Genomic DNA, 17,413 nt, shown 5'->3' on the forward strand with positions numbered 1-17,413 from the left:
TAAAAACAGGCAGAATATTTCATGGAAATAAATCAACAATTACAGTTTCTTTTGACCAATATGGCTTGGAAACCTAAGCATTAGGAATAAATGACATTTTGCCATCCTGAGCTAGAAGAGCAACATCCTTTGATCCTTTAAGTAAGGACTGCTTCCCTCAGCAAGGAGATTCTGCTCCTAAGCTGGATAGGCCAGTCTGGCTGAGCAAAAGGGGTAATCCAGTTTTCTTGTGACAACAATCTCATTTCCTTAGGTTCCAAAACCACATGTGAATATTTTATAACTCATGCTGTAACAATGATGACACCATGATACAGATTTCAAGCTTTCACTGCACTTGAAGAAATAAATATCTTTACAATACCATAAGTAAATAGCCTCCTATTAATATAGTTTTCAGACAAAGTTGTGAAGAAAATCACTACCCAATTTAGAGCAGTGCCTATTGGAGCCAAGATTAAAAACCACACTTGGGTCACAGCAGTCTGACCACCCCATCTTCTAGAAGTACATATTTGCCTAAATCCAGGAACAGAGAAACAAGGGACAGCATGGAACACTGGATTTTTTAGCTTTCACTAAAGTATTTGGTTCAGCCTCTAAATAAAATAATCTACTTCAAGACCTTGAAAATTGACTTCTAAAGTTTTAAACTTGTAGCAGTTGTTGACAACAGTTCCAGCTGCCAGGCAGAATATTGGTTTTGAGGAGGAGTGTGTTGTCTCACCAAAGACAAAAAAAAAAAAAAGTTTAATGTCATATCAGTTCTACTCTGGCATTTAAATAGTAACTTAAAATACACATAAAATGAGGTTGAGGCTGCCTCCAGCCTCATTAAAACCACATTATGTTACAAGCACCATAAAGTCACCCCAGGACATTTACCTAACTGCAAAGGCAAATATTTTTGCACCATAAATCCTATGCATAAAACCATGCAATAAACATATCCAATGGCATCTAGATAAAGGCACTAATAGAAGGCTCATATAATCAGCTATAGAGTAAAACCTAGAGCACAATCAAGCTCCAAGACAATTAATACTACCAGGAAAAGCTCTTACTAACTTTCCCAAGGCCAGGATGCAGAACCTTTCTGAAGTACAGATCTCCAAATTCTTTATAAAGCTGGTAAGGCTACGGCAAGCAGACAAGAATTTAAAACTCTCTTCTAAGGAGTTTAGAGCCAACAAAGCTCCTGGTATTTTAGTGCCATTGCAGGCTCTTGTAACACTGCAGGCATTTAGAAGCAGCAGCAAATTAATATGCTGCACCAACTCGTTTGGTGAACAATCTCATTCAGATCTTAAGCTGCTTGTCCGGGGTTCTGAATGTGTGAGCAGGCTGGAAAAATCTGAGGCGCCACAGATATTTCCTGAAAGGGTGCTACAGTTCTTCAAGTGTAAAGCTGCTTGCTGGACTTTGCACTGGTTACTGGGACAGCAATAAAAAGCATTCTTGTGTCTTGAGGGCAAACAAAACCAAGACCACCACACCACATCCATCATGATGTGCTTAGTCAAAGGACTAACACAAACCATGGTTAAATGTTATTAAAATCTTTGTCGTGGAGAGCTGCTGGTTAAGTTTGGGTCAGTGTGACAGCACAGTGTGTGTTACAGGAATATTTCTTAATTGGTTTATTAGGACTCTGTAATGGCAAAGTATGCTGCTCACAGAGCAAATGGGGTGGAACTTTGTGAGTAAAACTACAGATATGTCACCCTGATTTCCACTCTTCTCCCATTCCTGGAAGATCAAGTGGAAGGCTATCACAGCACCACCAGCAAATAAACACAAGGAATGCTTACATTACAACCTGCTCCTTGTGTTTTCCTATCACAGCAGTAACAAACCATGAAGCATTAAAAGAGGATGGCAAGCACAGTGCTGCTCTTCTCTGACATTATTGTGGGAGGAAGTCTAACAAATGCTTGTCATTTCCACAAAATAATGGATTCCCCAACTCTGGCATAAACAGTGCCCACAAATTGCTCACAAATCTGTCACAAATTCACTTCTTCACAAGAAAAGTGATTCTCCATTTAACATCAGCAGCTGATAACACAGCACTAACATCAAACACAGCCAGCTCCCAGATAAAAGTGCTGCAAACAGCTTAAGAGCAGACTGACATCTCACCAGAGAACCATGAATTTAGGTCAGCTCATTGCTGTGCTGCTCAGCAGAGGAACATGAAACAATGTGATGTGCACAGTAAGATGTTGGGCACTTGGGCTCACTGTTTCCTGCAGAAGAGAAGAACTGCAGCTCATTTTCAGTGCAACTTCTGCAAACTTGCTGCAACTGGACAGGCCTGCAAGGTGGAGACCAGGTCACTCCTCCAGGAAACAGAATCTCCCTTTCTGGTAACAGCCACAGGATTCCCAGTGCAGCAGTCTCCACAGACTCCACAGGAAGCTGATTCCTACATTATTTTTGCACAGGGCCATGTAGGGCACCTCACAATCACATTTTTAAGGAGTAATTCATTCCTCAAATGAAAAGAAAACACACACATTCCATCCTCCCTTTATCAGGGATATGTGAATATCACCCCCACACAACTTCAGAAGTCTAGATTGGGAGGGTTTTAAGCAGATGCCATTAAATATTGATGTTGTATTTCATTTTTTGCATGACTATTTATTTGAAGAGAATTAATTAGTACATTGAAAAAACTCTTTGAAATGTGGCTGTCAGACACACACACTTATAACATCCAGGGAACACTGCAATACCTAAAATATATTGTACTATCAGCTTGCTATATTGATTTTCAATATCAAAAGATACCTAAAATAAATAGAGGATATCTATTTTATTGTTTGTCCCAGACTACAGTAACGGTTCATTAATTACAATTTGACAATACAGAAGAACTTACATAACAAACATGAGCACAAGAGAATTTGCCATATTTTACCCCAGACAAGAGGAGCCATGAGATGGGAGAGCCTGAGGATTTCCACATCCTTGAGTGTCTTGTGCTCCATCCTTCCAATCTTACTTGTCTTTAATTCATGTCATATAATTTGCAAGACTGGGACTGCCAGTGCCTGGATTGCACAATGCTTACCCAGCACAAGGGGGTGGGAACTTCAGCAAAAAATATTGCCATCAAATCCAAGTTCATGAAACAAACAAATATTTAAATGAAAAAAACAACAAAACAAAACAAGGGGGGTCTGGAACAATACAGTACTTTAATCACTGCACTTACTAAATAAAAGCAGAAACCCAAGCATTACAAGGATTGACATTTTAAAAATGACACTGAGGCATTCCTCAAAAGTCTTGCTGGATGGATTTGCAAATAATTTATTACTGAAATGAGACAGTACTAGCCATTTACTCAAAAGCAGAATATATTAAAGGACAAGTCCTTATTTTTGTGGAAGAAACACCTAGCTTTGGCTATTACAGCTCATCAGAGCAAATGAAAACTCATCACCTCAAAACACTTTTTTAAAATTTGCAAGTATCTTGCTGTTTTATTATCTTGCTAAGTCACCATCATCAAGTCTCTCTCCAGTGCTCTGGGTCTCCCAGAATAAGTTATTTTCTGCTTGGTGTATTCAGCTGACCTACAGGACCCTGGCTAAATGTGACACTTGTGAGACTCAAGTCTGTGAGAGGTTATCACACTGCTCTTTAGGCAGCAACTTTGGAAACAAATGTTGCAAATTCTAAAGTACAAGATGATAAGATAAATCTTATGAGTAATGCAAGAAAGGCAAAACAAACTGGTTTGGAGAATAAATAATCTACTCATGGGAAGATGCATGGGGGGGACATGGGAAAACCATGGGATATTAAAACAAAGAACCTGCCCTGCTGCACAACATTAGGAAAGTAAAGTTTCTCTTTAGCAGAGGTCAAGACTGAGGTGTGAGGCACCTGCACAACAACATCTCAGCCTTCCTCTTCTTCCCCTTTCCCTCTTCCTCATATCTACCCTTTGTTTTTTTCAGATCTCATCCATTATAAGGCTGCAGCTCTGCCTGTTGGATTAAAGAGCTCCAACACACAAGAAATGCTTTTGTTAAAAGAACAAACAGGAACCTCCTGTCCAACCTTTGACTTCCATGGGCCTGAGCTACTGATCTTCACACAGCAACTGCAGCTTCTGGGCTCAGTTCCCTGAACGTCCCATGACTCCCCAACCATTTTATAACACAGGGATAGAGCAGTTGCTTGATGAGCAGTTGAATCATCTAAAAAATATGAAAGAGGATACTGACTTGAATCTAAGAGATGCTTTATCTGCCAAGCAGGGAAAGCAAGTTTGGCCTCTGAACCAGACTGATTTAGAGAGGAAGAAGAAAACAAATGTGTTTACCTACCTACAAAGAAGGCAGGGAAAGAAAGAAAATTTCTCACAAATTGACAAGAACATCCCCTCCCACAGTGAGGACAACGAGGTCACTCAGTGCTCTACAGCTGTTCCAATGACAATACCTTCCACTTAAAATAGATTTTGGAAGCTACAACTCTGGTCCAAAGTTGAGTCAAAACTGCTTCCAGCCAAGGAAGGGAAAATAAAGGGTTTGTTTTTCACAAAGCCTGAACTTCAAATCCACCTCTCCAAATTTTTGGCTGCTAATTCATGGCCCAAACTGGTGAGGCAAGAACCACCAGGACCAGGGAAGTTTATGTTATGGTAGAGACATGGGCAGAGCATCTCTGAAGCCAGGGGCTCAAAATGACAGCACCTGCCAGTTCCCATCAAGGACATCCAGAATTCAGACAAATTCTCTAACAAAGAGCCACCCTAAAACACTCCAATTCATCAAGTCCTCAGGCCTTATGGATATACTTGAAAAGGATTCCAACACTCTGGAAAAATAAAATTACTGCTTACTTGGCTTGGTCTGCAGAGTGAGATGGACCAAGACAGTTGTCATGTGGGCTCCTCACTTTTATTTTTTGAGTGCTTTTGTACATGAATGACATCCAAAATGATCAGTGAGCACATCTAACAAGGCTATGGCACTTTGTAGTTAGTTCTTGTTTGTGAGCACTTACTACACCAACTAAAGCTCAGGGATCATGTTTCGTTGCTCCTCCAAGTTAAAGAAAAGTAAAATTCCAAATTAAGCTGAACGCAACCACGACATTTTAATCCTTACAAAATTCACACAGATTATGGACTCTGCAAATGCACACAAGGAAACAATCTTAACATTTTGTCAAATAAAGGCATAACACAATATGCATAAGATCCCACATTTCCTCTGTAGTGATTGTTGCTTCAAAAATGGTATATTTCCTGGCTTTAAGATGCCTAATTCTACTAATTTGGTATTTGTAACCATATCTATTTTTGGAACAGCTATGGAACACATACACAAAGCAGAGAAAACAAGTTCTAAATGCAGCGCCATGAATAGAGCTCTATAGTTCATGCATCTTTTCTTCCCTAAGAGAATCTGAGCATTAAGAATTGTACCACACAAAGAAAATGTATTATGGTCCCCTTTTTAAGGGTGGTTTGTGCCTGTAGCTTTTTTCTGTTACTTTTGGGTTCATCTTCTGATTATTTTCAAAATTCTGCTGTCCACAAAAGCTTCTTGAAGTGCATTAGGGCTTACCCACCAGTCCCAGACTGTTTAATTCAGCCCTAATACCTTGAGGAAGCTTCAGGATGGATTGTTGCTGTTCTGATTAAAGAATCAATCCCACCCCCTGCCAGGAAGGTTGGATGGATGCCTTGTCCCCAGAGGGAAACCAATGGTGCTCCACTGACCAGCACCTCCCAAACACCACACGTGTCAATGTACAATGAATAAAACCCCCAAACACTTCATTCTTGCATTCTAACTGTAAAAAGGGGGGTCCGAAATTCCATTATTTTGACATTTTTCATTTGTTCAACTCTCCTAGTGTGGATTCTGACTTTTGATTCCTCTGTCACTATTCAATTTATTTCTGTTCCCAGAGATTAACCCACAAGCAAACCACTGAAGGCTACACCAAGCCACCAGCAGATTCAAGTCAATCCAAATGTCCATAAGTGTGTACATGAAACCCATAAATATCATGTAGAATGTCTTCTGACCTCTGTGTGAATGGAGCACACCATTCTGTCATGCTGTTCCCGACCATCCAGTACTTCAATACTGCTAATAGCCAAGTGAAATATTTATATTTGTATTGTTTAGCTCAGCAAAGGTTTTTGTTAGTGGAACAATTCAACACACTCCCTGGACCATTAAATGTTGGCACTGTGATACCTTTCTGTCCAAGACTAAGTATTTTCCAAGAGTGACAACTATGCAGACCCAGTCTCCAAGGATGCCTAAATTAGGTGCATGTGTTTCAAACCAGCACATTTTCTAGCTGAAATTGTAGTTTGCCAACAATTACAGCTTTCCCATTTCAAGATTGTTTCATGTCAATCATACTGAACCTCTGGAAAAGGAGCTTTCAGCAATTTTATTCTTAATACAGGACTAAGGATGATGCAGACAAGAATCAGAATAGGAACCACAATGCAGAAATAAAACCAGCCCAACAGTTATCCAGGGGAGGAGAAGGTGGGGAGATGCTCACCCATATCAGGAATGGATGCAAAATCCTACTCCCCCTTCAGGGTGGTCTCCTGGGCTGCTCCAATGCATCCCAGAGGGACACATGCATCCACACAGCCAGAGACACTTGATTTTATCTTTAAATAGAGCTGGAACCCAGCTAGCCCCCCCTGCCAAAAATAAGGCTGTAAATCCCCAGGGCGCTGATTTAGACAGGCACAGTCACACATGTCATGTGAGATGCATTCTCACTACCTAAAGGCTTGGCTGGGGCAATTCTGGGTTTCAGGTAAAGCAGGCAGCCACAATCTGTGATGGGTGCCCTGAGCCTGGGGCTGGCAGTGCCTTGGGAGGATGGAACCTCTCAGATCAGCTGATGGTGGTATCCTTGAGAAAAGGAGCCCCTAACCAATATTTCCATCACTGAAACATTTGCTTAGGAGTTGTTTTGCACACCAAAACCTGAAGCAGAGCTGTGCAGTTTTTCAGCCTTTGAATGTTAACTTACACATGCCAAAAGCATCCTGTGTGAAACCCAGATGTTTCACAGCTCCACAGACTTGTAAGGAAATAAAGGCTCTTGACCAGCACAGAACCCTTTCCTCTCACCCTTTATTTTTAGGCTTTTCCAGTGACTACACATGAGCAAAAGGATCTCAGACTGTTATACTTGGGAGAGACAGCCAGGATGGGTGAAAAAATATTTCTGCAGTGCTCTATCACAGCTCTCCCTGTTCATCCACTGCCAGTTTTTCTTTTACTACAGCAAAACCTGAGTTACACACTCTTAATGACTGCCACTCCTGTAAGACCCACATTTGACAGATCAACAGCTCTCAAGAGGGCAAGAAATATTTCTCTTCCCCATTTACCTTTTGTTTGAGAAAACGCACTTTCATTCACTCCCTGCTCCATGCCAATCATTTTTTTCCTTTTTGTAAATACAAGATGAAAGTGCTAAAGCATTTCTCTCTGCCTCAGAGAGTATAACACAAAGTGAAAAATATTATCTAAACACATTTTGAACTTATTTGCCAAAAAATTCCTTCAGGCTTTCAGCACAGAATGAGTGAATGAAAAACAGCAGAGTACACAAATCTGGATAAAGCTTTTATTTGGGGATGTTGTCAAATACTCTTCCACAGGGAGTAAAGATGCAAAATGCAACCACAGAAATCAATGTATACATTCTAACCAGTACATCAACTCCACTTAAACACAACATGGATAAAGCCACATAAAATAGCAATGCTACAAAGCCAGAAGAGGACTGCTAGGTCTCTGCACTACTCTTCTGTTTTACTTCTTATCTAATCTTCATCCTTTGCTCTTTGCTTATTCCTTCCCCTTGTGCACCCACTATACTTTCTCCTGATCCCATCAAACTCTTGACTTGCCATTGCTAATGCACTAATCCCATTGCACATCCTGAGAGCAAGGCACAATCCCACCCACCCTGCCCAGAGCCCAGCCCTGCTCTCTCCATGTGCTTTTATCCAAGCTGGTTCCTTGTTACTGACTGGTTCCTTGTTTTCTTTGTTTAAATTCATTTGCTTCTCCTGAGCTCATTTCTGCTGCTTCCTTCATTCTACCAGTCCTCCCTCCCTCACTGTCAGAACTGCCAATTTGAATTATCTCTCCTCAAATGACCCTCTCCATCCATCATCCCTGGCACTTCCATCACAGGAACAGTTCCTAGACAAGCAGACCCAACTGTCTGTAACCAGATCCTGCCATGATCTCCAGTCTCTCTCCACACTCAGCCTCCTGAACCAGGTGCTTTCCTGTGCCCACACACCTCACCCACCCTCAGTGAGTGCAACAAGAACCAGTCCACGAGGACAGAGGAACCGGTTTGCTGCTATTAACAAAGAATCAGAGTGGTCAGAAGGATCTTTACCCTGACTTGGTGCAGCCATGCTTTCCATCCCCCTCTCCCTGCTCTCCCATCAGATCTGTTCTGCCACCTTCCCCCTCTGGGTGCCAACCAAGGAGCAGCCCAGCTCCACCCTGCCCTTCAGCAGCCATGGCAGGGCAAGTCTGGCTGCTCTCCTGCAAGGAGACTGAGCCTTCTTCAATTATTCTCTGGGTGACCTCATCTTGCCCCACAAAAATCCCTCCAAGGCCAAAACGTAGCCAGCACCCAGGAAAACCTGGTCAGTAACATCTTCACTGAGTACAGGCAATGTGGTGTTTTTCCAAGGACTTACAGGTTTGTCTGACTGAGGAATATTTTCTCAACAACAGCAGCAGGAATATCCCTGTTCAACAGCTTCTGTCTGCCAAATTTCAAACCTTGCTCCAATGAATGGGAATGTTACAGCTTTCTAAAAACCAGAGAGGTGTCGTGTTCAGCATGTGCAATGCACTGGCCCTGGGAACAACCCAATGATCCCAACTGCTCTGAAAAACACAAAAAGCAAGAGGCAGGCACAGAAAGAGCCTGAGCACCCTAACAGGAAAAAAAATTTAAGCAGCAGAAAATAGATTATTTTAACAAAAAATGTTAAATATATTCTCAATAAGAAGGGCTGCCAGCTCAGTCTAGAATAGAGTCTGAGACAGAGAAACTGTCCCAGGCACCAAATAAACAAATTCTTGGTGTTAATTGGGAGAAAAATCTCCAGGAGTGCAGCTGGGAATAAGGAATATGCCCAGAATCCTTCTCCTGTCACATAGGTAGCACTCCTTTATCTGCACATCCACAGACTCAGAGCATTGAAATTAATTTTTGAACTATAAAATGAATAATTTATGAGAGAAATTGTACCTGCTATTCCCAGAGGAGTAAATCTAAATGCTACAAACTACCCTTCCCCTTCAGGGAATGGATGGCACCAGCAGCACTTACAGCAGCCCCACTGCAGGGGCAGAACTGAAGGTTTGAATTTATAAAAACATTTCAGGTACCAAACAGAAGCACTCTGAAAAACACAGAACAAGAGATGGCCAAGTGACACATTTAATGGAAGAAATCTATATTATTTCAGCTACAACAAGAAGAAAAATCCACTCTGGATTGCCTCAGGATTAAGAACTATCTGGGTGATTTGGTAGCACATTGGGGGCCATCCCTCTAAACCAGACATTAATTCCCAAGTGACTCCTTTTCAAGTTTTATTGCTTTACAAGGTTTCTGAGGGCAGCTGGGAGATTGATGTTGTTCTTTTGATTGTTTTGCCAATTAGGCTGACTCTTCCTCAAATAAATTAAGGACAACATTCAACACAACTGTTTCTTTCCATGGTTTACAACCTGATCTGCTTCAGTGATCAGCAATGGACACCAGGCAAACAGTATTTCATTCTTGAACTTTACTTACAGAAGAGTTCATCTAGAAGCCCTTCTGCAGTTTTTTCTATTTTTAGATGCAAGAAGAAATATATTATTTAATTATGCCAACAAGCCATTCTTAATAGACTGAGCCAAAAGAAATTATTGACCAGGTTAATGAGTTTGTCTCCAAACAGTGGTCATGTTAAATTCCAAAGGGATCCAAACCACCCCACCACACCTGCTTGAGAAGAAAGAGTAAAAGTATCATATCCTCTACATACATACTATATATATAGATAGATAGATATACACCACTTTTTCATTATTTTAGAGCCAAAGTCATTGACTGAAGAGAATGGCAAAGACTGCAATACACCAAGAGACAACAGTGTTTTACCAATTCAACCAGGTTACTGTTTTCAGGAAAAAAAAAAAAATATAAAAGCAGAGTTTCTAGGGGTGAAAGGGAGAAGTTTCATCTGAAGTATACAATCGTACTGAAGGGGGAAGTTATTTAAAAATATTTACATGAACACTAAGGAAACTCAACAAACCATTGGATTTTGACAGCTGGACTGGATTCAATGTATAACCAATCTCAGCAGCAGTATTTCAAACAGGATGAAAGTGAATTTCCAAAAATTCATTAGCAGGTTACCTGTCCAGCAATCAAAGGCAATAATGTAAAGCAGGTTATTAAGTTCAGGTGTCACCATGCAACAATGGCTCCTACTCTTTATGTGGAACTCAGCTTTTGAAATTCAGCTTTAAAAGAGTGTTTTACAGCTTTTGAAATTGTGCCGTAAAGGAATGTTTCACAACATGAGTAACACTAATGAGCTGCAAAGAGACCAGAAAAACATCGGCTCGTGTTTGACTGCCTTCCCCATATGGCTCAAGGAAGCGGGGGATCTCGAGCAGCCACAATACGGCTGCAAGGGAAAACACTGAATTCTGCAAGTCTTGACTCACGCTGAAAGACCGTATATCCCCCACTCGTTAATGAATAGGTAGGAAACACGAGAATAGGTGGTTTGACAATATTATAAAAAATCCTCTTTCTTAAAGCAAGTCAGAATTGTAAACTAAATTACTCAGACATTCACACATGAAAGTCCCAGCAGCTCTCCAGGTACCCAAAGGGAATCTTTGCACTCCTGCAGGTGCCAAGGGTGCAGCAGGGACTTCTCACACAACCCCAAAAACCTCCCACCCTGCGAGCAAAACATCACCCTAAATTCTCTTTTTAAGCTCATGGAAAGGACTTTGCTGGCACCAACTTTACAATAAACGAGCACAGAGGCTGCAGCAGCCCCGAATCCCCCCCTGAGCTGGGCACGCACACGAAGGAAGGTGTGAGCTGCAGAATGCAGATATTCTGTAATGACTCAGCTCCTATAAACTATTTCTCACTCACTAATCTGCATACACAGGCTGACCACTTAAAACAGCGAGTGAAATGCGGGATATTAATGTCAGACAATTTTGCTACCTCAAAACTGTCCAAATAACTATGCAGAATACTAAACTAATACTACTTAACTAATAAAAAGCGCGTTTTGCTTTGAAGTGCCCATCTCCAGCACTCTGTGTACAACTTTTACTAAGAGCTTTAGAATAATCAAGCAAAAATTATAAATGCATTCATTAGTGACCTCAGCCTTTCACAGCATTTGCTCTTAGGGTGCTTTTATCGTATATTTTTGTGAGTGAAATTCCAAACTCATTGAAATGTACAAAAGCTAACATGTTACTGCTCAGGAACAAAGTTTCTATGAAACTCACACACAAAAAAGGGTCAGGGATACCCAGCTCTGCCTCTGGGAGTTGACTTGTTGAATGTCAACAAGTAAGTTTCACAGCAAATTTAGAATAAAATAGACGTTTCAGAAGGGCATTCGCCATCGCCACAGGGGAAGATTGTTTAAGAGGCCAACATTCACCCACCCACCTGTGAAGGTTCGGCCCATAATGGAAACTCTCAGCTCATCAGGACTTATCATGCAAAACTAATTACTTGCGTCCTTTTCCCATCAGACACCTTCTCCTTTTCTTTTAAGTCTTGGAAAACAACACTTAAAACCCAACCCCAAAGAGCTTGGGGGGTGAGGGCGGCAGGAGGTGTGAGGATGGGATGGGTGGGATGACACACAATTCCTATGGTCTGCAATCAGCTACAGGGCTGCATACAATCAAACTGGATGTTTGCTCAAGGATCAATAATCAAACCCAGATCCAGCCCTGCAGATGCTCCTACAAGCAGGAGAAAACAGAGTTTTCATTGGAGATCACGTGTGAATACTGAGCCCATTCCAGGCCCTTGCAATGCCACCAAGGTCAAAATCACCCAGGTACCCAGATGGTTCCCAAATGTGAGTCACCACCCCGTGCAACACCCATCCATTGCAAACACTATTGAAGAACAATGCTGCATTCAAGCAAATTGCAGAAATGCAAGATAACAGCTGTTTAAACACAAATTCTGCTGCTGAAACAGAGGCATAACTAAGAGGAAACGATTTAGCAGTTACAAATAGCAAGGGGGCCTTCAAGTTCTCTGAGTTGCACCTATGTGGAATGAACTTGAAAAGACAAAACAAACCCCCGTATGCACAAACCATGTGTTTTCATAGTAAAGCATCCTGGAACACCCAATAAACAAAAGGTGTGGTCCTCAAAGTATCACTTCCTCAGGAGTTGGCCAAGAGAGCCCCTTGCATTCCAGCAGCAAATTAAGAGCCGTGCAAATACTGAATATCCACCTTCTCCCGGGCTGAAAGGACAGTGACAGCTGTTAGCAGCCACCCAGCTTTCACAAAGGTCAAGGAAAAACTTGATTAAATCACCTCCCTCCCCAGGCTTTTTTTTTTTTTTTTTAATTTTACACTGAATGTGGAAAAAATCCCCGCAGTGACAAACCCACAGCATCTGCACCTCTGAAACATTCATAACAAAAAGATCAAACTTTCCACATTCAATCACTTGGCAACCTGAACCCGATATGCTGTGACAGTGTTCTGAAGAAGCAGAATTTTCCTGGGCTACCTAACCACAAATTTACACAAAACTCCCCCAAACTACATCCTGTAGCAAATGTCACACTCAAGAAAGTTCATTCCATTCAATACAGCAGCCAGAGCCTTTTCTAACCTGAAGACAAGCACCAAAGTGCTGAGGTCGGTTTCAGCTCAGTCTGCAATGTAATCCCACTTGTTTCAAGGGCTTCATACCACACAGAAGGACACTGGTGGGAAGTGTGACACTCACTTATGATTTTGCCCACTAAAGTGCTCTTCAGAGGAGCTGTGGGTGCCATGCTCCATGTTCTTTCCCATTAGCCAAGAGAGGGAAAAGGTGAAGGAGATCCCAGTGTGCTTTTCCAGCCTGTTGTCCCCAAAGCACAGCACTGAAGGTACAACAAGGTGGGTGTGTGCACCCCTACATAACCTTTACTTATCACTTCCACTCAAGTATTTAGAAAACACTGCCAGTTTCAAGAATCAGACATGAAATAAATATGTACTACACCCCTACCTGTCAGCCCTCAATGCACCCTTGAACTGAGGTGAAAAACAAAAATGCTTTGGTGCTGTGCCTGCACTTTGTCCTTAACCCACTGCCCCCTCCTCAGCTCCTGAATGTTGGGAGTACAACAAGAAGGATTCTGCAGGGCTTGGGTGGGCAGAAGCTGCAAGCAGGGTTACAAGAGACCTCCAGGTTTTGTTCTGCACCACAGGATTGCTGGGAGGCCCCAAACAAGCTCATTATCCCCAGCACCCCACCCTATACAGGATAGAAATCCTGCATTAGGACATCTGATAATTCACTTGTTATGGGTTCTTTTACACTCACAGGGACAATGTTGAGATGTTACCCAAAGTCCAGAATCAAGTGAAATACCAGAAGGAACTCAACAATAGGATTTGCAAGCCAAAGGCACAGGAGGCACTCACATCAGAGCACGAGGCTAAGCCTGGTTTGGGAATAACTCACACCTTGCCAAAGGGATTTTAGTGCTTCTGAAGTATGAGGCTTTCTGCAACCAGGCTTTTTCTCCCCCAAGGAATGAACAGAAATTCTACATAAATCACATTAACATTCTATGAGCTCTAAAAAGCAAGCTGATTTTACTTCTTTGCTAAATTTAAAGCGTGAATCATGAACATGCATCCAGCCTGGTAGATCAGTAATACAGGGTGCAAGTCAAGCCTGATCAAACATTGCTGATTTTTCTAACAAATTTCTGAAGTACAGTTAAAAACACTTGCTTTTGCCTCAACTTTCAGGCCTTCAAACCACATATGAGTCACATGTAGAACAGGCATTTGCTGCTTACCACACCTGCTCCTGAAAAACCATTAAAAAAAAATAAAAAGACAACTGAGTTCTAAAGTAAATGGAAATTTAATTTTGTTTAAAAAAGAAATGCCATGATCAACAAAAGAAGTGGCATATATTAAATACAGGTTGCTTGTGTGGTTTCCTTCCCAGTGAAAGAGAGAACACGGAGTAAGAAATCAGTTTTGGCCTAAATACCCAGAGCACTGGAAACCGACGTGATTTCAGAGCTCTGCCCAAATTAAAAGGGAACAACTCCTGCCAAATTTCTTCAGAATCATTCATTCTCTGGATCCAACCCCTTTCCTCAGTAACCTACTACATTTCTCACAGCGCTACAATGAGGACTTGAAAAAATGATACTTTGATGCTGCTGAAGACAATTTCAGAAACAAAATTATCGGATTAAAAGTTGTTACAAAAGCAATTTGTAACTGTTGCAGAAGACGTATATGGCTGCACACACCCCTACAAATATTACATAAAAGAAGAAGAACTATTTATAGGCACTACTCTCTACTACCATCCTGGTTCAGGAACCTCAGTATTGCTTGCAGTCTTAGGAGTTAAAAAAAAAAAAGTTCATTTTTTGAGAATTCAGAGTTTATTTCCAGTATAAAAATTGTCACATTATGCTGCCTTTTACTTTAATTCCATGCTAACTCTTCAGTCTCCTCCCAAAGCATCCAAGATGCAGAAAAAGGAGGCAACTGCAGGTTCTCCCAGAAACATTCCCATGCAGCAGAGCTGTTCATACACTGATGAATCAATATAGCATCACTACACTATTTCACCAGCATTTATCACCTTTCTTTCTATGCCATATAAAACCACACCAAAACAACCTCTCCCAGTCAGCAACTGCTCCCTAATTTACTGCATAGGTCCAACCAGGTCTGGCTAAAACATCACTCCAATGTCACAGCAAAAGGGGATGCTGAGCTGCCTGCCAGAGCGGGCCAGGAATGCACCCAGAAAGGGCAGCAATTAGCACATCTAAAATAACCATTTCTACAAGAGGCAGCTCAAAAGCTCAGATGTGTTTGCATCTCAACTCGCGCCACAAACACATGACTACAGGAGGGAATCCTGCAGTGCTTTACAATCCAGATGACCCTCTGCCACTTATTCTTGACTTCTTCATTCAAAACACCCTTTCCATCTCCCTCCTCCCGGACACGGATCAGTCCCAAGGTGTTCCTTGTCCCACCGCTCGGGGAGGAGCCGCTCCGCAGCCTCCTGTCCGCGGGTACCAGCCCTGCCAGAGCCAGCAGGTTTGCTCCATGCTCCACCATCAAACATGGCTGCACCGTGTCCTCTTTGTGATTGAATATGTGGAACAGCTCTTCTGCCTTCCCAGACCTCTTTCATCTCCCTTCCCTTATTTCTTCTCATTAGCAAGGGACCCTTTCACATCGCTATTGCCCACTTCTCTTTCCTTTTAACAGTCCGATATTTTCCATTAACGTTCCACCGTCAACCAAATGCATTTATACTTTCCAGGCTCTCCTCAAAAGCATCAAGGAGCTTTGTACATTGAAACCCTCTGCACCATTAAAACCTGCTTTATTTACACACAACACAAAACTCTTCTCGTAAAAATCTCCGTCCTTCAGCTCCAGCGTGGAGTGAAGCCCCTTAACAGCAGAGACAGGAAATTTTATCATCTGGCTTTTCTTCCCTGCAGCTCCCTCTCCTGAAACCGGACCCCCTGTCCATAGATCCACCTCGGAGCCTCCCGCAGCAGCCACACACAAAACCCACCCCACGCTCCGCTCCCCAGCCGCCGCCGCTGCTCTCGTGCTATGGAGCTTTTAAAAAAAAAATAATTCCTTCAGAGAAATTAAATCAAACTCCTGAACCTCCGCTGGGATTTCCCTGCAGAGGCTGCACATGAAACTTTCCGGAGCGGGGAGGACCCCCGGGCTGAGCTGCGCCGAGGCGGCGGCGCGGAGCGCACCCGGCTCCGCTCACCGGCGCCGGGCACGGACCGTTATGCCCCGGTGCGGCTCCCGCAGCCCCGCTCCCCCCGCGCCCGCACTCACCCACAGCTCCGTGCCCCAGCTCATGGCTCCGCCGGCGCTGAGGGGCGGGCGGGGGGCGCTCCGGTGTCACTGTGCCCTGGCTGTGCCTGCTCGCCCCGGGAAGGGCCGTGCCCGGCGGTGCGAGCGGAGCGGGCGGGACGGGCGCTGCTCACCGCCGCTCCCGCCTCATCGCGCCGCAAAATGGCCCGGGCGGCGCGGGGCGGGGGGGGCGACTGACAGCTCCGGGCTGCGCAGGCGCGGAGCCGCCGCCGCTGCTGGCACGGGGGGGGCGGCCCTGCCAGTAGAGCGCATGCGCGGCCTGGCTCGAGGGGAGCGGAGCTGCGGGGAAAGGGAACGGAGGGGAAAACGGGGATCTGTGGGGACAAGGGGGATCAATGGGGAAAGGGGGATCGGAGGGGAAAACGGGGATCTGTGGGGAAAAGGGGGATCAATGGGGAAAGGGGGATCGGAGGGGAAAACGGGGATCTGTGGGGACAAGGGGGATCAATGGGGAAAGGGGGATCGGAGGGGAAAACGGGGATCTATGGGGAAAGGGGGATCGGAGGGGAAAACGGGGATCTGTGGGGACAAGGGGGATCAATGGGGAAAGGGGGATCGGAGGGGAAAACAGGGATCTGTGGGGAAAAGAGGGATCAATGGGGATCAACGGGGAAAGGGGATCGGAGGGGAATAGGGGGGATCTGTGGGGAAAAGGGGGATCAATGGGGAAAGGGGGATCGGAGGGGAAAACGGGGATCTGTGGGGATCAACGGGGAAAGGGGATCGGAGGGGAAAAGGGGAACAATGGCGAAAAGGGGGATCGGCGGGGACCCGGGACCATGAGAAAGAGGGGGATCAGTGGGGAACGGGGCCATAAGGAAAGGGGATCCACAGGGAACCGGGGACCAGTGGGGAAAAGGGGGTCAATGGGGAACGGGAACGGGGATCACTGGGGAATGACAGCAATGTGGGAGAGGGGATCGCTGGAGATCAGTGGTGGCTGGGGAACGGGAGGTCAATGCAGGAGCGGGGCTTAATGGGGAACAGGCGTCAATGGGCAGCGGATCAATGAGGAACGCGGGTCTCTGGGGAATGGGCATTAATGGAGGAACGGGAGTCACTGGGAAATTGGCATCATTGGAGGAGCGGGGGTCAGTGGGAAATTGGCATCAATGGAGGAACGGGAGTCACTGGGAAATTGGCATCAGTGAAGGAGTGGGGTCAGTGGGAAATTGGCATCAA

At 43.9% G+C, this 17,413-nt stretch overlaps 1 protein-coding gene across 19 annotated transcripts in view; it reads right to left on the reverse strand.

Moving 5' to 3' along the window:
* Positions 1 to 16,372, reverse strand: part of FNBP1 (formin binding protein 1) — a 92,765-nt gene extending 76,393 nt beyond the window's left edge. For all 19 annotated transcript variants that reach the window (XM_058038420.1, XM_058038435.1, XM_058038434.1 and 16 more), the window contains exon 1: positions 16,193 to 16,372. In XM_058038420.1, the coding sequence (XP_057894403.1) occupies positions 16,193 to 16,216 (24 nt within the window). In that variant the 5' untranslated portion in view covers positions 16,217 to 16,372. The remainder of the gene's footprint in view (positions 1 to 16,192) is intronic.
* Between the last annotated feature and the right edge of the window lie 1,041 nt (positions 16,373 to 17,413).

The sequence above is a fragment of the Melospiza georgiana genome, chromosome 20 (genome assembly GCF_028018845.1).
Source record: "Melospiza georgiana isolate bMelGeo1 chromosome 20, bMelGeo1.pri, whole genome shotgun sequence".
In the NCBI taxonomy this organism is placed as follows: domain Eukaryota; kingdom Metazoa; phylum Chordata; class Aves; order Passeriformes; family Passerellidae; genus Melospiza; species Melospiza georgiana.